Source organism: Bolinopsis microptera, chromosome 1, assembly GCF_026151205.1.
Source record: "Bolinopsis microptera isolate Bmic1 chromosome 1, MBARI_Bmic_1.0, whole genome shotgun sequence".
NCBI classification, from domain to species: domain Eukaryota; kingdom Metazoa; phylum Ctenophora; class Tentaculata; order Lobata; family Bolinopsidae; genus Bolinopsis; species Bolinopsis microptera.
Window position 1 is genome coordinate 392189 of NC_087072.1, and position 22888 is coordinate 415076.

The 22888-nt window shown below is 40.9% G+C and overlaps 3 protein-coding genes across 3 annotated transcripts in view; all 3 read left to right on the forward strand.

Annotated features, from left to right (window-relative positions):
* Positions 1–22888, forward strand: part of LOC134816918 (transcription activator BRG1-like) — a 762051-nt gene that overhangs the window by 352568 nt on the left and 386595 nt on the right. The gene's annotated exons all lie outside the window — the stretch shown is intronic.
* LOC134825316 (complement receptor type 2-like) lies at positions 27–22125 on the forward strand. Its single transcript, XM_063837490.1, has 29 exons — positions 27–226; positions 688–753; positions 912–986; positions 2026–2187; positions 2373–2444; positions 2653–2733; positions 3410–3472; positions 4115–4257; positions 4667–4837; positions 5336–5452; positions 5601–5809; positions 6395–6518; positions 6679–6787; positions 7122–7249; positions 8416–8595; positions 9958–10176; positions 10569–10772; positions 11138–11214; positions 13375–13519; positions 14151–14346; positions 14625–14785; positions 14982–15140; positions 15807–15962; positions 16114–16404; positions 17281–17607; positions 17745–17827; positions 17970–18131; positions 18231–18442; positions 20415–22125. Exons 1-28 carry the CDS (start codon positions 27–29, stop codon positions 18354–18356), a joined length of 4206 nt encoding a protein of 1401 aa, XP_063693560.1. The 3' UTR covers positions 18357–18442; positions 20415–22125.
* LOC134825326 (transmembrane protease serine 9-like) lies at positions 19019–22125 on the forward strand. Its single transcript, XM_063837501.1, has 2 exons — positions 19019–19834; positions 20415–22125. Exons 1-2 carry the CDS (start codon positions 19019–19021, stop codon positions 21354–21356), a joined length of 1758 nt encoding a protein of 585 aa, XP_063693571.1. The 3' UTR covers positions 21357–22125.

The window sequence follows — 22888 nt, forward strand, 5'->3', positions numbered from 1 at the left end:
GTACTGCTCCTTTATACCGCGTTACTATGGTTACTGCTCCTGATATACATTGTAACACCCACTACTGCAGGATGAGAGCGTTACTATGGTTACTGCTCCTGATATACATTGTCGAGAGTACGGACTATAGAAAGTGCCACCACATTCGGAAGCGTAAAGAACTGAGATGTCATGGGAATAATCTTGGAGCTGTGCCTGCAAATATACCCGCAGATCTTGTTAAATTGTGAGTACACTGAGCTGTGTTCAAACACTCAGGCGAGTGTAACCGTTACAGTTTACAATACAATAATACCTTTATCATTATTTAGTTTACAAGCCATTAGTAACCCTAGAAATAATCAGACTGATTGATGGACGCATAGTTAACCGTATCATTAGAAAATTAATTTTGAGAGATACCATCGTAATATCTTAGTTGCCAGAAAATATAGATTTTAGTTTGTACACTGCTTTTCTTAAACCACTCCATCTTGAAGCTAACTACTACTGTGTTGCTTTGTTGTTGTTGTTTACTATTTAATTGCGAGTAGACCAGAATTACCTCTTGAATTTAAAACCGTAGACTATGCTCAGGTCTTACAGCACTAATACTATGGTAACTATGGTAACTAGTAGTGTAACTATGGTTACTAATCAGCAATTTGATTATCAACGAATCAAGTAGTTAACTTAACTGTGTTTCAGAGAAATAAAGAACGACGATTTAAGCAGCGGGTTTGAGTTTCCAGAGTTGACGAGACTAAGAAAGCTGTGAGTACCGGAGAAGCTAACTTTTTAGTTAGGGACACCAAAACACCTTGCTAATTGCTAATTATTAATTATCAGTATATTATAATTGCTGAATAAAAAGTAAGTTGCTGAATAAAAAATTGGGAAAATTCTGAAATGAAACTAGTAAATTATGTTAGGTGGCTGACGAACGTAAACATAGGAAAAGAATTTCCGAAACTCGCTTTCGCGAAACTAAAGCTCCTACAAGACTTGTAAGTACTTCTTCACCTTGTTCTCAATACTTACTTACTTTAACTTACTTGATATTTCGTACATTTACTTTAACCATTTAAGAAACTGTTTACACCATTAAAATATTCAAAACCCCTAAAAGAAATCAAGTCATCCTAAAATGGTGATCAGTACAGATCAAGACAGCTAGAGTTAAAATTTGTTTCTCCAAGCAACTCTATCATCGGCTTATATCTTAAGCTTATTAAGATCATTCAAAGAGTTAAGTTTTAAACCTCTACGGGTCAAATCATTCACAATAATCTTGAACAAATTCTTACGATGCGCACCGACGCGCCCTTTACAGTTTGTTGTGACAGCAAACTTTAACGCTAATGCAGCGGGGGAGTCATCAGCACTACGCAAGATATGGCCTAGGAGCTTCCACCTTGCTTTAGGGACACGATCTGATAGCTTTACTGAGTTACATCTTAGGTATAAGTTTGCATTGGATATTGTTCCATGAGGCCAATAAATGTTCAGTAATGATCTAAGGTGTTTTCTATGGCAAATGTCTAGTTTTTCTAGTGACTTTGCAGTAGGACACCAACTACTGCAATTGTACATGATGATTGATACAATTTGAGCTTCCTATACTGCTATCTTTCTGGTAACGGAGATATTCTGCTGAGACCAGATCTTGGTGAACTTATAGAAGGCATTGTTCCCAGCAATGCATCGAGCAGCTATATCACTTTCACTACACAACAATGACCCAAGAATCTTACTCTTCCGCCAATCTTCATTTCCACGTAACATGGTATCATCACGACCAGGGATTGTTTCCCCAACAGGAGCGAGGAAAACATGGGTACATTCTGTTTTCTCTGTGTTAATGAACAGGTTAAACTCCTTGAAGACTTCCTTAGCTATTGGTAGGATAGCTTCTAAGGATTCTTTTTCCACGTTCATGAAGTTACAATCATCTGAATACGCTGACTCCAGCTTTAACCAGCTGTTAATTAAGTTAAATAACAAAGACTATCAAATAAATAATCTTTAAATAATCCCACACTTCAGGAGGATAACGTATTTGCCCAGTGCTCGGAAGAACTACACAGTGACCATTCACCCAGAGGCTTTTCACATGATGAAGAAACTTTCTACAGTGAGACTGATGAACTTGGGTATTCCAGAACTTCCGGAATATATGTTCAGAGACAGTAAGCAGCTCAGACACATGTGAGTGCCTAGTAACATTGGGGGGGGGGGGGGGGGACCATAGTAACCATATAGGGGTGGTAACCATAGTAATCATTGTAATCAGATAGGGGGGGGGGGGGGGGGGGGGAGAGGACCAAGAATTAGGATAAAAACATGTAATTGGTATGACGTATGAGTCAAAAGGGAAACAAAAATAAATTCAGATATGTGAACGGGATGCCAATTGAGACTATACGAAGCAATACTTTCGCACCATTGGAAAGAGTTCAACAGCTGTGAGTTTTTAATAGTACTTACTTCTAAATCTGATAATCTTTTAACAAGTATTAAACTTATCATCAGAAACAATTATTCCATTTGTAAAATCAGTAAAGTTACAATATACTGTATATTATAATAGTAGGCACGGGTTACACTAGTATTATATAATACACTTACAATATCAGTAATATTATAACCATAGTAACCATAATACTCCCCCAGAAATTTGATGCACAACAAAATCTCAACAATAGAAGAAGGAACTTTTGACTGCATGGACGCAACCTACAGAGACTCTAGAATGTAATAACGCACGCACGCACGCACGCACGCACGCACGCACGCACGCACGCACGCACGCACACAGCACGCACACAGCACACAGCACACAGCACACACCCACACACACACACACACACACACACACACACACACACACACACACACACACACACACACACACACACACACACACACACACACACACACACACACACACACACACACACACACACACACACACACACACACACACACACACACACACACACACACACACACACACACACACACACACACACACAATTAATTCATTCGTGTAACAATTTGAAAGTTTATTGATAAAAAAATAGTAACAGAATCATGAACTTTGCCTCCACAGTTCACCACGGCACCTCTTTTGGATACCGTGTGTTCCGTTTTGTGCCATCCTCTCTGCCGTTCTCGCGTTTGCGCTCACCCACTCCTCAGTGGGCTGTTCATTTGACAGAGTTACTGGCTGGCACTTCCATCATTTTCTCACTCACCATCACTGCCAAATCAAATTTATGCAATCAAAATCACTATACACCCACGATCATATGATCTAAACACAAAGCTTTGAAATATACTTTTTCTGTTTGAGATTTGAATAACGTTACTGTAATGGTCGAAATTATATTTTAAATGTTCAAAAAATGAACATATTGCCGTGTTTCAGATATCTGTCAAACAATAGACTCCGGACCATACCAGAAGTGGACAGCATAAGTCGTACACAAATGTAAGGTTTGTTTAGCTTAGACAATAACCAAAACAGTTTATACAGAATTGTGTAAGGTTTGTTTAGCTTAGACAAAAACCAAAACAGTTTATACAGAATTGGTTTTAAGTTTTCTATCTAACAACCCAGCATTGTGGGATCAGTCAAGTACAACTTCACAAATCTTAGAGGCCACTTTAACTGTGCTCAGCTGTGCTTGTATTATATTATAAGCTTCATTTTGGATAGTTGTCAGCAATATTTAATCTAGTGTGAGTTTTGACGTTAAATAGATAATAAATATATCATATTATATATTTTTGAGTAAACATTGGCTGGTACTTCGGGCCGGTCCCCAGCAAACAAAAAAAGTGTTATTGAATCTCTTGTAATGTACTGTTTCAGAATGATACAAGATAACCCAATCTCTTGTAATGTACTGTTTCAGAATGATACAAGATAACCCGATCTCTTGTAATGTACTGTTTCAGAATGATACAAGATAACCCGATCTCTTGTAATGTACTGTTTCAGAATGATACAAGATAACCCAATCTCTTGTAATGTACTGTTTCAGAATGATACAAGATAACCCGATCTCTTGTAATGTACTGTTTCAGAATGATACAAGATAACCCGATCTCTTGTAATGTACTGTTTCAGAATGATACAAGATAACCCGATCGTTTGCGACTGTACTCTCGTCATACCAAGCAATTTTAACGACAGAAAAGCTGTATGCGAGGAACCATCCAGCCTTAAAGAAACGTTTATACTTGACTTGAAGGGGAAAGCAATCCAGTGTGGTACGTTTTCAAATACGCTAAAACACGGAAAAATTAGGTTAATCTGAAACTGTTGTCATCATTATCCATGCTGCGTTGCAGTGGGTTCCTACGTGAGTTGCTAAGCAGGTTGCTAGGTGGTTTGCTAGGTGGGTTCCTACGTGAGTTGCTAAGCAGGTTGCTAGGTGGTTTGCTAGGTGGGTTCCTACGTGAGTTGCTAAGCAGGTTGCTAGGTGGTTTGCTAGGTGGGTTCCTACGTGAGTTGCTAAGCAGGTTGCTAGGTGGTTTGCTAGGTGGGTTCCTACGTGAGTTGCTAAGCAGGTTGCTAGGTGGTTTGCTAGGTGGGTTCCTACGTGAGTTGCTAAGCAGGTTGCTAGGTGGTTTGCTAGGTGAGTTCCTACGTGAGTTGCTTAACTAATTTTCTTGTCAGTGTGTCACGGTCCTGATATTGTACACGGAGAAGCTGACCACGACTCTTCTCTACAGCCGGGGGAATACCTGAAGATCAGCTGTCACACAGGGTACAGTCTGCAGGTACTGCCCAGTGTGCAGTGTCAGGAGGATGGCACTTTCGGGGATACTGCCCTGCCCGAGTGTATAGGTAACCATAGTTACCATATTTAGTGTAGTACCTGAGTGTATAGGTAACCATAGTAACCATATTTAGTGTAGTACCCGAGTGTATAGGTAACCATAGTAACCATATTTAGTGTAGTACCTGAGTGTATAGGTTCGTACTTAAGTGTAGTACCTGAGTGTATAGGTTCGTACTTTAGTGTAGTACCTGAGTGTATAGGTTCGTACTTTAGTGTAGTACCTGAGTGTATAGGTAACCATAGTAACCATATTTAGTGTAGTACCTGAGTGTATAGGTTCGTACTTTAGTGTAGTACCTGAGTGTATAGGTTCGTACTTTAGTGTAGTACCTGAGTGTATAGGTTCGTACTTTAGTGTAGTACCTGAGTGTATAGGTTCGTACTTTAGTGTAGTACCTGAGTGTATAGGTTCGTACTTTAGTGTAGTACCTGAGTGTATAGGTTCGTACTTTAGTGTAGTACCTGAGTGTATAGGTTCGTACTTTTAAAGAATCTCCCAACAGAAGATCGAGTAGAGCCGGAGGAGCTGGAGGACGGATCACTTCTGATAATCAGCAATGCTTTCTCAGTCTACCCAAACCCAATCACTCTGAGATGTCCTACTGACACTGTCGTGAAAAGTAGGTTTAACTTTTAGATTTAATAATCCGTCTCAAGGAGCAGAATATTGGTAGTCATGGAGACAAACATTCCTTATCACAACTAGTATTACTTTATTCCTGTATCATTCTAAATCTAGTAATATCTATCTTATTATTATAAATCTAGGTTGCAAGTGTGTGGAGTTTTACTGTCAAGGAGTGGTTTTAGAAGACACTTCTTGTAGAGTGTACGCTGCTCCGGGGAACGCTACTAAAGGAGAACTGATCTGTGTCCCTACTGGCCTCTTACTGGAACATTATACCTACGAATATACTGAAAACTTCGAACATTACGCCAAATGCAAGCCCTACTACCAAATGACTGCCTGCACGAATGTAAGTGACTTATAATATAGCAGTCCTAAAACCATGGTAACCATGGTAACCATATAAAACCATAAGGGTCTCTAAAGGTCGAGTCCTTAACAAATTGTAAATTACATTGAGAGTAATATATTAAGAAAGAATTATTCAGCTTATTGTTGCTGAAAGTTCTGCCCGCCAAAATATAAACTGATGTTGAGAAACCTTTGTTTGGGGACCGGTTTTTGATACACCGGCCAATGTTTACAAAATCATATGATACATAACAATATAATTTTATTTAATATAGGTGAAAATGAGAATTGAAAATGATGGTGTAACCTTTATCATTTAATCTTAAAAACCAAAACCTTTAAAATCAAAACTTGCATATTATATGATTTATTAAAAACACAGTAAAAAATAATTTGATTTGATACGACAGATGATCACACGCACTGTTTCTAGGCCGACTGATCCATTACATTTGCTTACATCTTATTAATATGTAACTAGTAGTGTAACTATGGTAACTAGTAGTGTATATATATATAAAACGCTACTTGCGTTGGTGAAACCAGGACCTTGCCAATATTTCAATGTTTCAAACATTTTCAGTACAACCCAATGACTAGAGTAGCTACTGATCATGGAGTTCTGGATCAAGATATGAGCGGAATATGTAGAGTTGACTGCGGTAACATTGACTGTGACCTCTACATAAGATGCTTAATCATTATCGGTATGTTTTTTCACATTAATTCTCAAAGAAAAGTTCCAAGAAAAGTTTCAAATGAAATACAACACACGCACTATATAATGCTGTGCTTCGTTGTAGAGGACTATATTCTCGAGAGATAGAGGACAGAAGATTCTCCTTAATTTCTCTAAAATGTGCTCAGAAAAGAAGAAATGTGACAAGTTCTCCATCTATATGGGAAGTGTAACTAAAGAAGGAGTGGAAATGACAGCCTCAACAAAGTTCGAGGAGGGAGATGTAGTGACCATTACGTTAGTAGTAGTAGTAGTAGTAGTAACCATAGTAACCATAGTAACCATAGTAACCATAGTGACCATAGTAACCATAGTAATCAGATAGTAGTGGGGGTGATTTATTCGAACACTTTTAATCGATAAACCACAATATAGGAAACTAAGACACTGTTACTATGGTTACTAAGAAACTATAAAAGTAAACTAAGACACTGTTACTATGGTTACTAAGAAACTATAAAAGTAAACTAAGACACTGTTACTATGGTTACTAAGAAACTATAAAAAGTAAACTAAGACACTGTTACTATGGTTACTAAGAAACTGTAAAAAGTAAACTAAAATCTTGCAGGTGTGACGAGGGGTATGAGTTTGACTTGCTGGACGATGTGTACCTGACATCTGATGAGACACAAGCTACTTTAACCTGCATCGAGGGAGAGATCTACGAACCTCCAGAGATTCCAATGTGCTTCGAAAGTAAGCAAAACATCCTCACCTAGCAACCTACATAGCAACACAAGCAACACAAGCAACACAAGCAAAACATCCTCTCACCCTTCTCTTCTTCGCCTGAGATTGTGCTAGCTTCTTTTGCAATTCCACTGTCATGGTAACTGCACAAGGTTACCATGGTAACAGGTGTTTGCAATGCCACTGATCGAGATATTGAGCCGGCACAATTTCAGGCGCAGAAGACGAGAGCCCCGGGCCCGTGCAGCCTCCTTGTATTTTATGTGAAAATGAGACAGAGTTACCGTTACAGTTCACAGGGAACGAGGGGACCCATTTGACAACCTCCTCTCCCATTTTGCTGGGAATCATCACAGAGGATGCTCCATACGTTTTCCAGCCGTTAGATGAAACTGAGGAGGACTTCAATCAACCAAAAAACAAACTGCCAGAATATTTAACCACTCCAACCATGGACCCACTAAATTAGGGGCAAACCATTTCAACCATAAGCCCACCGAAATTGAGAGAAATATAGCTTTATTAGAGTTTTATATCCAGGAGTAGTACTACTACTAGCTCCTACTATCCCACCAGAATAGTAGCCGACACTTATAGTTACCATAGTTACACTACTAGTTACAGCAAACTCATATCCTAATACCATAATTTGTGGACTTTTCATCCTTCGCTGCTTCAGTTTAAGTCTGGGTTAAGTGCTTAAGTATGTAAAACTATGTAATAGGCGAAGAAATGACGAGGAGTGAAAAGCCACACACTTAAAGACTGGGCTTAATATAATGACAGCTAATTACAGCTAATGACAGCTAATGACTAAAATGTTATTCTTAGTGTTTGGGTAATTGGATTACCGATAACACCTACTACTACTATTTCTTATTAGAGCTGACTGGTTCGAAATCAGACTTTTTAGAACATTGTCGTTACATTTAATTTCGTCAATTTACATAATACATAATACGGATAATTTGAATTAAAAATAATTCCACTAAACCCTGCAATCTTGAATACTATCAGTGTAATTTGGTAAAGCATTTACAGATTATTTCAGTTTTTGTCTTCGCCCAGAAAAAGACAGTTTGCAGTACGTAACCTATATTCTATATTCTTACAATGATCTATTTAATCACAAACTCTATAATCTACACTGTGCTTATATACAATATCCTCAGTAATTCCTGAGTGCGAACTGACGCGAATAGAGAACGTAGTAGCAAGTCCGGGCTGGACAGTGTTCGAGGAGCACACAATAACACTGACTTGCGGGGAGGGGTACGAGGGGGAGGAGGTGGTTGTGGAGTGTCAGTACGGGGGCGTCTTCCAGCAGCCCCAGATACACTGTCAGGAGAGAGGTGAGTGTGCCCCAGATACACTGTCAGGAGAGAGGTGGGTGTGCCCCAGATACACTGTCAGGAGAGAGGTGGGTGTGCCCCAGATACACTGTCAGGAGAGAGGTGAGTGTGCCCCAGATACACTGTTAGGAGAGAGGTGGGTGTGCCCCAGATACACTGTTAGGAGAGAGGTGAGTGTGCCCCAGATACACTGTCAGGAGAGAGGTGGGTGTGCCCCAGATACACTGTCAGGAGAGAGGTGGGTGTGCCCCAGATACACTGTCAGGAGAGAGGTGAGTGTGCCCCAGATACACTGTCAGGAGAGAGGTGAGTGTGTCCCAGATACACTGTCAGGAGAGAGGTGAGTGTGCCCCAGATACACTGTCAGGAGAGAGGTGAGTGTGCTCCAGATACACTGTCAGGAGAGAGGTGAGTGTGCCCAAGATACACTGTCAGGAGAGAGGTGAGTGTGCCCAAGATACACTGCCAGGAGAGAGGTGAGTGTGCCCCAGATACACTGTCAGGAGAGAGGTGAGTGTGCCCCAGATACACTGTCAGGAGAGAGGCGAGTGTGCCCCAGATACACTGTCAGGAGAGAGGTGAGTGTGCCCCAGATACACTGCCAGGAGAGAGGTGAGTGTGCCCCAGATACACTGCCAGGAGAGAGGTGAGTGTGCCCCAGATACACTGTCAGGAGAGAGGTGAGTGTGCCCCAGATACACTGCCAGGAGAGAGGTGAGTGTGCCCCAGATACACTGCCAGGAGAGAGGTGAGTGTGCCCCAGATACACTGTCAGGAGAGAGGTGAGTGTGCCCCAGATACACTGTCAGGAGAGAGGTGAGTGTGCCCCAGATACACTGTCAGGAGAGAGGTGAGTGTGCCCCAGATACACTGTCAGGAGAGAGGTGAGTGTGCCCCAGATACACTGTCAGGAGAGAGGTGAGTGTGCCCCAGATACACTGCCAGGAGAGAGGTGAGTGTGCCCCAGATACACTGCCAGGAGAGAGGTGAGTGTGCCCCAGATACACTGTCAGGAGAGAGGTGAGTGTGCCCCAGATACACTGCCAGGAGAGAGGTGAGTGTGCCCCAGATACACTGCCAGGAGAGAGGTGAGTGTGTCCCAGATACACTGTCAGGAGAGAGGTGAGTGTGCCCCAGATACACTGTCAGGAGAGAGGTGAGTGTGCCCCAGAGATTGTTAAAATCTGAAGTAAGATGGACGGGATTCTCCCTGCTACTCCTAGTATTTGTAACAAGTGTTACCCTCAGTAACAAGTGTTACCCTCAGTAACAAGTGTTACCCTCAGTAACAAGTGTTACCCCCAGTAACGAGTGTTACCCCCAGTAACGAGTGTTACCCTCAGTAACAAGTGTTACCCTCAGTGACAGTGCAATGTCCGATAAGACCTATCCCGCACACAGTGTTAACCCTACCGGACAGTAGTGTGTTGGAAGAGCGCTCAGTGCTAGAGGGCACTATCCTCCTCGTATCTTGTGAGGAGGGGTACGAAATCAGCAACAACAACAACAACAACACTAACATCACCTGCCTTGCTACTGGCAAGATGAGCGCGGAGATCCCTTCCTGCACTGAAGTTATAGGTGGGTCTCACTTTTAGAATTTGTACTGAGGTTATAGGTGGGTCTCACTTTTAGAATTTGTACTGAAGTTATAGGTTGGTCTCACTTTTAGAAGTTGTACTGAAGTTATAGGTGGGTCTCACTTTTAGAATTTGTACTGAAGTTATAGGGAGGTTTCCTTTAAAATGATCCTCTTCCCAATATGGAGCAGTCATACACTAAACTACAATAAATATGAAGAATACACTAAACTACAATAAATATGAAGAATACACTAAACTACAATAAATATGAAGAATACACTAAACTACAATAAATATGCAGAATACACTAAGCTACAATAAATATACAAGTCGTGCTTAGCATTGGTTCCCGTGCCCTGTTAAAGCACACTTGATGGCTACCATCCCCAGAGCCGGAGCTGGAGACGTGTGTAGTGCCCCTGATCCGGCACGGAGGAGTGAACCAGCACTCCCCTAGGGACGAGATAGAGCCCGGAACTGTTCTCACTGTCTACTGTAGCGAGGGGTACTCTCTCAGGGACCCTAGCAGCAACACTTTAGAGTGCATCACTAAACAGTACTACCAACCAAGCAGACTTCCACGTTGCGAGAAAAGTAAGAATCAGTTTAAAACAGTCTAATGTCTATCTTATCATTTAGAACTTCACTGACAATGAAGCAAATGGTCAAAGTTGAACGAGTTCTTCAAATCTCATAGAACAAATTTGAAAATTCTTTTCATTTATTGGAATAACTGGTACGCTTCACACTTGAAAATGCTACCCTAACCATGGTAACCACACTAGACCACACTAAACTGAACACAGGAGAAGTAAGATGTCAGGTCTAGTTACCATAGTTACACTACTAGTTACCATAGTTGCACTACTAGTTACCATAGTTACACTACTAGTTACCATGGTTACACTACTAGTTACCATAGTTACACTACTAGTTACTAAGTTGATCTTGTCACACAGGAGAAGTGAGATGTCAGGTCCCTCAGTTGTTTAACGGGTACTACCATCCCTTCCAGCCCGGAGAGGAGATATTGAAGGTCAGTTTCAACATATAAATCGTAGTGTTTTATCGCGTTAACAAGGAAAAAATATTCAAATTTAAACCTTATTTCCTCAGGTAGAAGCTAAACCTCATTTCCTCAGATAGAAGCTAAACCTCATTTCCTCAGGGAGAAGCTAAACCTCATTTTTTCAGGTAGAAGCTTAACCTCATTTCCTCAGGTAGAAGATAAACCTCATTTCCTCAGGTAGAAGCTAAACCTCATTTCCTCAGGTAGAAGCTAAACCTAATTTTATCAGATAGAAGTTAAACCTTATTTCCTCAGGTAGAAGCTAAACCTCATTTCCTCAGGTAGAAGCTAAACCTCATTTCCTCAGGTAGAAGCTAAACCTCATTTCCTCAGGTAGAAGCTAAACCTCATTTCCTCAGGTAGAAGCTAAACCTCATTTCTCAGGTAGAAGCTTAACCTCATTTACTCAGGGAGAAGTTAAACCTCATTTCCTCAGGTAGAAGTTAAACCTGATTTCCTCAGGTAGAAGCTAAACCTCATTACCTCAGGTAGAAGCTAAACCTCATTTCCTCAGGAAGAAGCTAAATCTTATTTCCTCAGGTAGAAGCTAAACCAGTTCGCAGTAAACCAATTTGTATTTGCACTGTTTTTTAGCTCGCTTATCAGTGATCGTTATCAGTGAAAGTGTTACTCGCCACGTCGACTTTCAACAGCGCCGACTGTGTAGCATGGATTTTTCAGTGGACCGGCTCAACGCGATGGACCATGAGATGACATCAGAAATTCAGAAAATATTCAAGGTTGCCAATGTTTCATGTAGATCTGACTTTACTGAGACCGCTTTAATGAAACTTAACAAAAATCCACTCGTCAAAATCATCGGCAGCTTAATGAAATTGGCGGAGAAGAATATTGAACTTTGTAAAAGTGCTGCTGGGAAAATTGATGTCATGAAATCGGAGAAAATAGCGGATCAGAAACTAATTATTGAAACTCAACAAGGACAGATGAATTCAGTTCAGGAGACAGTTAAATCAGAAATGAAAAGTTGGACGGATGTTGTCAAGAAAAACACTGCTCAGCGTCCTAGCGGGAAACCTTTAACAGAAAACTCTATCAAACAAGCCGTCAGGACTGTAAATGAAGAGAAGAAACGATCGAAGTACTTGATGATCTACGGTTGCCACGAAAGTGATAAAGAAGCCGATTTTGAGCTCAACAAAGTTGTCAAGGACATACTTTACGGAACTGACGCTTTCCCCGTGCTCCGCACTGGTGAGGTCTACAGAATCGGAAGGAAGGAACCGGGTAAGAATAGGCCTATCAAGGTCGAATTTGGTTGTGCCAGTGAGGTAGACTTGATTTTGATGCGTGCACGAAACCTCAGAGACAGTGACTCTTTCAAACATGTTTATTTGGGACCGGACAGAACCAAAGAGGAACAGCGTGCGCATAGTAAACTTGTTAAGGAGATGAAACAGATGATCCAGAAAGACTCAAATAAACATTATTTCATACGCGACAGAAAGATCTGCACGGCTGATAAAACCTTATCATCTCAAACGTCCCAAAGCTCCTGATAAGAGTTAATGTATGATGTATGTTGAGTGTTATTTGGTGCTGACTGGAGTTGCCGTGTGTAGATTTACCACTTTTTACAATTAATAAATGAACCGCGTTGAAAGCTTATTTAGTGTGTTTTTTTCAGTGCTGAGACTGGTAAATGTTAAAGTAACAGAACCTGAACTGCAACTCATATTTTTATGCTATTTTCTAGTTACGTCGACACACAATGCTAAATAGTTTTCGGAGGCTTGCTAGAATTTTATTCTCTATGTTTCTCTATAATTTTATATTGTATGTTTTTTATATTTCGGTACAGACCAGCGCCCATTGGGCGTATTCAATCAAAACCTCATTTTTTCAGGTAGAAGATAAACCTCATTTCCTCAGGTAGAAGGTAAACCTCATTTCCTCAGGTAGAAGCTAAACCTTATTTCCTCAGGTAGAAGCTAAACCTAATTTTATCAGATAGAAGTTAAACCTTATTTTATCAGGTAGAAGCTAAACCTCATTTTATCAGGTAGAAGCTAAACCTCATTTTATCAGGTAGAAGCTAAACCTCATTTCCTCAGGAAGAAGCTAAACCTCATTTTATCAGGTAGAAGCTAAACCTCATTTCCTCAGGACGACATCCTGTACGCAGTGTGTAACCCAGACTACATACTGGAAGGACCTGACTTCCTGATGTGCACTGATGAGAGGTTTGGAGGAGAGGTGAACAGGTGCGAGAAGGAGAAGATAGACTGTGCTATACCTTTCATAGCTAATGGTATGTTACCATAGTTACCATAGTTACACTATTAGTTACCATAGTTACACTACTAGCTAATGGTATGTGGGCTATTAGAAGATATACCTTTCATAGCTAATGGTATGTGGGCTATTAGAAGATATACCTTTCATAGCTAACGGTATGTGGGCTATTAGAAGATATACCTTTCATAGCTAATGGTATGTGGGCTATTAGAAGATATACCTTTCATAGCTAATGGTATGTGGGCTATTAGAAGATATACCTTTCATAGCTAATGGTATGTGGGCTATTAGAAGATAAACCTTTCATAGCTAATGGTATGTGGGCTATTAGAAGATATACCTTCATAGCTAATGGTATGTGGGCTATTAGAAGATATACCTTTCATAGCTAATGGTATGTGGGCTATTAGAAGATATACCTTCCATAGCTAATGGTATGTGGGCTATTAGAAGATGATACTTTGTTTCGTACCTAATTACTTACACACAAGATGCACCATTAGTTACCATAGTTACACTACTAGCTACCATAGTTACACTATTAGTTACCATAGTTACACTACCACAGTTACCACACAAGATGCACCATTATAATCCAATTTAACTGAAAATGAAATCATTCTCTGACCCAAGTGAAACCTCAGGAGAAGTGATGAATTCCGGGAAGCACTTTAAAGAAGGAGACTCCTACCCGATAGTGTGTGACCGGGGCTACTACAACACTTACACCTATATCAACTGTGTGGTCGGACCTTCAACATACGACCCGTACAGCGTGCCGGACTGTTTGAGGCCGGAGTATGGGTGTCCTAAAGTTGGTTTCCCTCTAATGAAACCCCTGTTAGTATTAGTACATTTATATCAATATATTTAAGCAGGAAATTAGCCGTTTTTATTGTTTTAGAATCCAATTTCACGTTTAGAAAAACAGAAAAGGTTTTTCATACAAATTTAAACTGTAATTATTAGTATTTAGTAATTTTCTACAATTAGAATGAAGTAGTAACCAGACCTGTCACTGAGTACGTAGTGATAACTGTTATTGTCCTGTCAGTAACCATAGTTACACTACTAGTTACCATAATGTAGTGTAGTGATAACTGTTATTGTCCTTTCAGGTTACAGGAGCCAGATAGAGGCGAGAGTGTAGAAGTGGAGTGTATAGAGGGGTATACCTTAGTGGGAGATAGCACACTAACCTGCGGTACCAAGTACGATTACACTGCTAGGAAACTCCCTGATTGCGTGCCAATAGCTGGCTGCGAGACACCGACAATAGGTATTTAACTAGTAACACTACTAGTTACCATAGTTACACTGCCATAGTAACACTACTAGTTACCATAGTTACACTTCTAGTTACCACAGTAACACTACTAGTCATAGAACCTAATCTCTCTTAGTTCGAACTAAATAACAGATAACAAAGTCTCCCGTACTTTCCAAAAATGTTACAAATTTTAAATTATTTCCAGAAAACGGAAGTGTGAATTCAACCTTGGCACACACAGAGGATGGGATGGGGATAGAGCTGAGTTGTAATCCTGGTTATGCTATGTATGGAGATCCAGTTATCACGTGTGAGAAAGGGACCTGGTCGGGCATCATCACTCCAGAGTGTCGCGCAAAGGAAGGTTTAACCTGCAAATAACAGAACAACATATTGTAGCAGTAGTTAGTAGTATAACAGAGCATAAACAATTTGCTTACAACCTATTAATTTACACATAAAAAGCTATACCACACTACACTATACTACACTATACTACACTATACTACACTATACTACACTATACTACACTATACTACACTATACTACACTATACTACACTATACTACACTATACTACACTACACTACACTACACTACACTATACTACACTATACTACACTATACTACACTATACTGCACTATACTACACTATACTACACTATACTACACTATACTACACTATACTACACTATACTACACTATACTACACTATACTACACTACACTACACTGCTCTACACTACACTATACTACACTATACTACACTATACTACACTATACTGCACTATACTACACTATACTACACTATACTACACTATACTACACTATACTACACTATACTACACTATACTACACTATACTACACTATACTACACTATACTACACTATACTACACTATACTACACTACACTACACTACACTACACTACACTACACTATACTATACTACACTACACTACACTATACTACACTATACTACATTATACTACACTATACTACACTATACTACACCGTAACTCCTCCTCCCCAGAAATGGACGATGACTGCAGAATACCTTTCGTTAACAATGGAATTTTCTGGCCCCTGTCTGATAGCGGAATAGTAAACCCCGGTTCTACCCTGCTTCTACTTTGCAACGACGGATTTGGAGTTGAAAACGACTTCGACCGAGTCATGTGTGTCACAAGTGAGTTACACTACTAGTTACCATAGTTACACTAGTACTTATTATAGTTACACTACTAGTTACCATAATTGTACTACTAGTTAACATAGTTACACTATTGGTTACCATAGTTACACTACTAGTTGCCATAGTTACCATACTAACATTGCAGCGGCTATATTCGACCCGCCCATACTACCAGAGTGTGTAGAACTGGAGATAACAGGGTGTCCCACCCCCAACATTCAACACGGACAAGTAGACCCGGACCTAGATATAGAGGTCGGGGACACAGTGTACGTGACATGTGACCAGGGTTATGAACTACAAGGACCGGAGGAGCTGGAATGCGGGGCGGATGGTAGCTACGATGAGCTGCCTGTCTGCACTGAGACACCCACCGTGTGTCCTGCTCCAGAGATAGACAACGCTATTATTTCTCCTAACCGTCCCATCAACGAAGGTTTGTACTCTTTTACACAACCTAACTTCTCCCTGAAACACAACCTAACTTCTCCCTGAAACACAACCTAACTTCTCCCTGAAACACAACCTAACTTCTCCCTGAAACACAACCTAACTTCTCCCTGAAACACAACCTAACTTCTCCCTGAAACACAACTTCACTTCTCCCTGAAACACAACCTAACTTCTCCCTGAAACACAACCTAACTTCTCCCTGAAACACAACATAACTTCTCCCTGAAACACAACCTAACTTCTCCCTGAAACACAACCTAACTTCTCCCTGAAACACAACCTAACTTCTCCTTGAAACACAACCTAACTTTTCCCTGAAACACAACCTAACTTCTCCCTGAAACACAACCTAACTTCTCCCTGAAACAAAACCTAACTTCTCCCTGAAACACAACCTAACTTCTCCCTGAAACACAACCTAACTTCTCCCTGAAACACAACCTAACTTCTCCCTGAAACACAACCTAACTTCTCCCTGAAACACAACACAACTTCTCCCTGAAACACAACCTAACTTCTCCCACTTGACACTAATGTATAATAGACACCTTGTAGACAAAGAAATTACTCGCCATAGTTTAACAAGATTGATGATAAAAATGCATCACTAAAGGTTTAAAATAAATATCTCAGAGCATTATTTACCAGGCGAGAGTTACATAGTAGTATGTATTATTTACCAGGCGAGAGTTACATAGTAGTATGTATTTACCAGGCGAGAGTTACATAGTAGTATGTATTATTTACCAGGCGAGAGTTACATAGTAGTATGTATTATTTACCAGGTGAGAGTTACATAGTGGTATGTAATATGTATTTACCAGGCGAGAGTTACATAGTGGTATGTATTATTTACCAGGTGAGAGTTACATAGTGGTATGTAATTCTGGATACGAAAGAGTTGGAGACGAGGTGTTGAGCTGCGGAACAGATGGGGTAACGTTTGGAATAACGAACAGAGCGCACCCGGACTGCAGCAAGATACCTGAGCCGTGTGAGATACCCAGTATTAAGAACGGCTGGTTCGTGCTACCTAACCAGCTGGGAGAGACTGAGACTGTTATCGCGTACAAAGAGGCGGGGATTGTTATCTGCAACCAGCCCGACTACGGTCCCGACCAGACGAGAGTGACTTGCATCGGTAACAGTCGCTGGAGTCCTGCAATACCTATGTGTACTTGGGAAGGTGCGTAACAAATTGTTAACACTGTTCAACAATTTGAAATTAAATCATTTAATCGTATAGAGAATGGTAAGTTTAAAATAATTAAAGATAACAAGGATGATTTTAACTAGTTACCATAGTTACACTACATTTTACAGGACCAACATGCGAGTTCCCGAATGTAGCTAACGGTGTAGTCAGCCCACAAATGGACATTGTTATGCCCTGGACAACACTAACGGTAACGTACACTACTAGTTACCATAGTAACGGTAAGGTACATTACTAGTTACCATAGTAACGGGGAAACTAACAACTGTATTACTGTTTTCAGTACTTCAATAAATTTCCTGATCAGAGTTTTCAAACTAATCTTATTTCAGATTGAGTGTGACGAGGGATTCGAGAAAAATCCAAAAGTAGATCTGGAGTGCATAAACAGCGGTGAAGTTGCGTATTTCAACAACAAGATCCCAGTATGCGAACAAGTAAAGATCAAATGTAACCGCCCAGTTATTAAACATGGCTACATTAATGGACCAGACGTAAGTCACACGACTGTGTTTTTAATAAGTAATAATTTTATAAGACGAACATTTATCTAAAATATGCTGGTTCTGACTTCTAACAGTGTCTTTTAACAGCCGCTGGAAACAGACGACAGGTTTACAGTAGAGTGTAACGAGGGGTACGAGCTGGTGGGACCGGGGGACCTCTGGTGTGCTACAAGGACGACATCTACTCAAGGAACCTACCTGCTTGCCAGATAAAGGACCTTAATGTTACCGAGTGCTTCAGACCTTTCGTACAGAACGCTAAGATTGTGGGCTCCTCTCTTACTGGTTACTATGTTACAGTAAGTGTTAAGTATTGTAATTCAAAGTAATTCGGCGTAAGACCGAGAAAGCCTTGAGATAAAGTTCTGCTGTCCGAAAAGTTCATTTTATTCATGTAGCCAACATGACATGTGGGCGTTATCACAAATCAATGATAGTACTTCTTAAGATTCTGAATACTAATTTATCTTCTGTTTATATGGGATATTCATGTAAAAGTATTATAAAGGAGTGCTAGTACTTTATCGACCCATAACCCAGAGAATATACCATAGAGAGGTACTAACTAGTAGTTACCATAGTAACGGTAATAGAAGAGTGTAACCATCAAGCGTACAAAATTCTGAAGACATCATTGATCAAATTTTGCCAAATTTAACATTAAAGTAAGCAGCATTTGAAATAACCTCTGTGGGAATGGATCGATAAGGTTTGCATTGTCGGGTGGGAGTTGCCCTGGTAACTAGAGTTGCCCTGAAACTGGGGAGCCATGGCAACTTGACCCACTCTCTCGTCAGGTCAGCTGCTTGGAGGGATACTCGATTGTGGGACCCAATGTACTGCAGTGCTTAACCACCGGACAATACGACCACCCCATGCCCCAATGCATCACAAAGCCTATCAATTCAGAAACTATCTGCGGGCAAAGGAACGACACCTGGGGCCGGGTGTACGGGGGAGAGGAGACGATCCCCGGGGAGTACCCCTGGAACGTACTGATAGAGTTCGACGGGGGGCGGTTCTGCGGAGGCTCCATCATCAGCGAGAACTGGGTCCTCACAGCTGGTCACTGTCTCCTGAGGAACGTGTACCAGAAGTGCGACAACAGAAACAATAACTGCAGGTTCCTGGAGCCGGACCTGGTGACGATCAAGGTGACAGGAGGGGTGCACAACCGGGAGGGAGAGAGGGGGGAGTGGCAGGAGAGGACCGCCCAGCAGGTTATCGTGCACCCCTTCTTCAGTAACCAGGCCACGTTCATCAACTACGATGTGGGACTTCTAAAAGTAGACCGAGCATTTGTATATAACAGTCGGATAAACAGGGTCTGTCTGCCGCGAAGTGGTGTCACTAACTTGATCGGGAATCTGGATCTGTACGTGTCGGGATGGGGCAGAACCAACAGCTCGTACTCATCACGCATTCTGCAACGGATAAAAGTGCCGTATGTGAGCCGGGAGGTTTGCAACAAAAACATTTCGTACTCAGGGAATATCAGAGAGACAATGTTCTGCGCGGGGTACCCTACTGGGAGAATAGACGCGTGTCAGGGGGACAGCGGGGGCCCTCTCGTCTACTTGGGCCCTAATGGGACCTTCGTGCAGGGGGGCATTGTCAGCTGGGGGAAGCAGTGTGCCAAGGAGCACTTCTACGGGGTGTACACAAACCTTGCCTACTTCTACGATTGGATAGTACAGGCACTGACTCGATCGGAGGAGCACACTTAAAACCCAGGTGTGGCAAAGAACACGGCGGTATACTATTAAACCTGGGTCAAGGGATATTGCAAACAATGATTACAGGAACCCTTTTCTATGAGCGGACGATAGCAGATACAAGTTCAGTTTATGGCATTCAGTTCAGTTGGCATCTAGCCATCAAATGTCGATATCTTACAGTATTAAGTGGAATATTGTGCGGGCTTTGAAAATTTCCAATTCTTCAATTATCAAACATTTCGTCATATTGAGTGTTCTGTCATATTTGATACGGGTAAAAAGAATAATAATACAGATATTTAAGTTATGAATTTGTTAGATTAATTTAAAATATAAGCTGGTCTATTGTTTATACTGATAATGATTACAGTAGGTGCCATTACTTACAGAAGGATTAATTGAAATGGTTTTTCAATCTTGTTCACATTCGTATCCATCTAAATTAATTCCTATAATTGCCGTAATATTTCAATTTCATGAAAAACTGCTCGTTTGTTGCCGATGGGAGCTAAACCAGGGGGGTGCAGGAGCTTGACATCTACTCTCTCCACAGGTAGTTTGTAACGAGGGATACTCAATAGAGGGACCCAGCCAACTTCAATGTTTAAGCAATGGACAATTCGACAAGCAGGTACCCCAATGCGTGTTTAAGCACGCTCCTAACCCTGACATCGAGCCAATAAGCGTGAAGGAGTGCGGACAGAGAGCCCCCAAGTTCCTCCACAGGATCTACGGAGGGACCAGCGCCGAGCCGGGGGAGTATCCCTGGAACGTGATCATCCACTTCACACGTGGGCGGTTCTGCGGAGGGTCTATAGTCAGTAAAGACTGGGTGCTGACAGCGGGGCATTGTCTTCTCTACACTAACTGGAAAACGTGTGATAACCGCGTGGAGCCGGGGTGCAGACTCATGAACCCCCGAGATATCATCTCCATAAGTGCAGGAGTAAATAACGTGGACGTGGAGGAGGAGACCTGGCAAGTGAGGACTGGTACTGAAGTCAGGACCCACCCCTTCTTCACCTCTCAAGCAACCTACATAGACTACGACGTGGGACTTATAAAGGTGAACAAGGCCTTCAAGTTTAACGACGATGTTAACCGGGTCTGCCTCCCGAGGGACGGGATGGGGCATTTAGTGGGCAACACAGACTTGCACGTGTCAGGGTGGGGCAAAACAAACTCCACCCCCTCTTCAGAAACCCTGCAGAAGATATCCGTCCCGTACGTGAGTAGGGCCCGCTGTAACTCTAACATCTCGTACAATGGGGTGGTCACAGAGACCATGTTCTGCGCCGGTTATAAGAAGGGGAAGATAGACGCGTGTCAGGGCGACAGTGGGGGTCCGCTCGTCTATCTGGGCTCTAACGGAACTTTTGTACAAGGCGGCATCATCAGCTGGGGCAGACAGTGTGCCATGGAGAACTTTTATGGAGTTTACACCAACCTAGCCTACTTTCACAGCTGGATCATGAGCTACATTGGAGAAAACTGATTTGTAAGTGAACTCTGTGAGACGACAGCGGGAACTAGTAGTGTAACTATGGTAAGTAGACAGTGGACCACTTTCCTTTAAATGGGAGAGGATTATTGATTACCCGAATTAACTGTAACCATGGTAACCATTAAATATGATCAGAATATGATCCAATGATGGTTTTTTTCGGAGAAGACAGAACAAATATGGATTGCAAAAATAAACACAGAATTGTTGGTTCTTTATCCATCCAGCAGACATTTAGCGAAATGGCTTAAATGAAGTTGGCAGAGATAATGACTCTTTTGAAATCCTGCAGTGTAAACTACAGTAAGACCCTTTAAATCTTGCCCCTTATAATTATAAAGTTATTTAACGTCTTTTTAATGCCGCTTCAGAACCTTGTGATTAGTTATGGAAAGATATATAATGTGCGGATTGATTAAAAATCTATCGAATTTGCGAGTTCAAGCTCATTTGCTCAGCTCAGGCGCATTTAAATGAATTTTGAGCGTTTTATTAACTGAAGAAGATTCGATATCTATTATTTTAAAACTTCTGATATATGTGTTTGGAAATGAAATCTTAGAATAGACTCCTTTAAATAGATTCTCCCTTATAACACGGGTTAAATGCGTTTTGAAAGGGACTGTACAATGTTTTAAAACTGAAGATAAGATTAAGACTAGTAGTGTAACTATGGTAACTAGTAGCGTTTTACTGCTCATGCTGTAAGAGTTTTAAACAAATATAAATTTTAAGATCCCAAACTTGTTTTTTATCGAAACTGCTAGTTTCCTTGCAAGAATTGAAATGAAATGAAATGAGTTGAAATTAAATGATATCTCATTCTTATGATTAACGAAATTAAATGATATCTCGTTCTTATGATTAACGAAATTAAATGATATCTCGTTTTTATGATTAACGAAATTAAATGATATCTCGTTCTTATGATTAACGAAATTAAATGATATCTCGTTCTTATGATTAACAAAATTAAATGGTACCTATAGGCTATATCTTATGATTAAAGAATCGACACAAAGAAGGTAGTTAAACTTGCCAGACTGAGACTCATGTGAAAAACAGTGTATAATCTGTAAATATGATCAAGCAAAATAAAAATCCTTCATATTAAACCCACCAATCCAAATAAGATACCGAAAGTTTCAATGTAGGTAAAATAAAATATACTACAGTAGTAGTAGCAGCCCTAACATGCACATATCATACCTTACTGGACTTTGGAGACGCTGGAGGCCCTAACGTTCATTTAAAAGTCCGCTCAAATAAAGTCTGTCCGTTTCAAGTCAAAGTCGAAATTTTTTAAAACGCCCAAAAAGGCTCTCCACAGGGATTGGCGAGCCAGGTAATAAATGTAAATGTAATTATTCTATATTATGTAATACTTCAATATTATAGTAAACATTAACCAGTGTACCAAAAGCTGGTCCCCAAACAAACAGTCACGTGATAATGTTTTCGTTGTCACGTGATAAAGTTTTCGTTGTCACGTGATAATGTTTTCGTTGTCACGTGATAATGTT

Bases quoted from the DNA above. Each gene is read 5' to 3' on its own strand.
- LOC134825316 (XM_063837490.1), top strand. From the start codon at position 27: ATGGTTACTGCTCCTGATATACATTGTAACACCCACTACTGCAGGATG. The intron at 13,520-14,150 runs GTATGTTACCAT...GTGAAACCTCAG, and splicing joins TATACCTTTCATAGCTAATG to GAGAAGTGATGAATTCCGGG. The intron at 16,405-17,280 runs GTTTGTACTCTT...ATTATTTACCAG, and splicing joins TAACCGTCCCATCAACGAAG to GTGAGAGTTACATAGTGGTA.
- LOC134825326 (XM_063837501.1), top strand. From the start codon at position 19,019: ATGCCCCAATGCATCACAAAGCCTATCAATTCAGAAACTATCTGCGGG. The intron at 19,835-20,414 runs GTACAGGCACTG...CTCTCTCCACAG, and splicing joins CCTACTTCTACGATTGGATA to GTAGTTTGTAACGAGGGATA.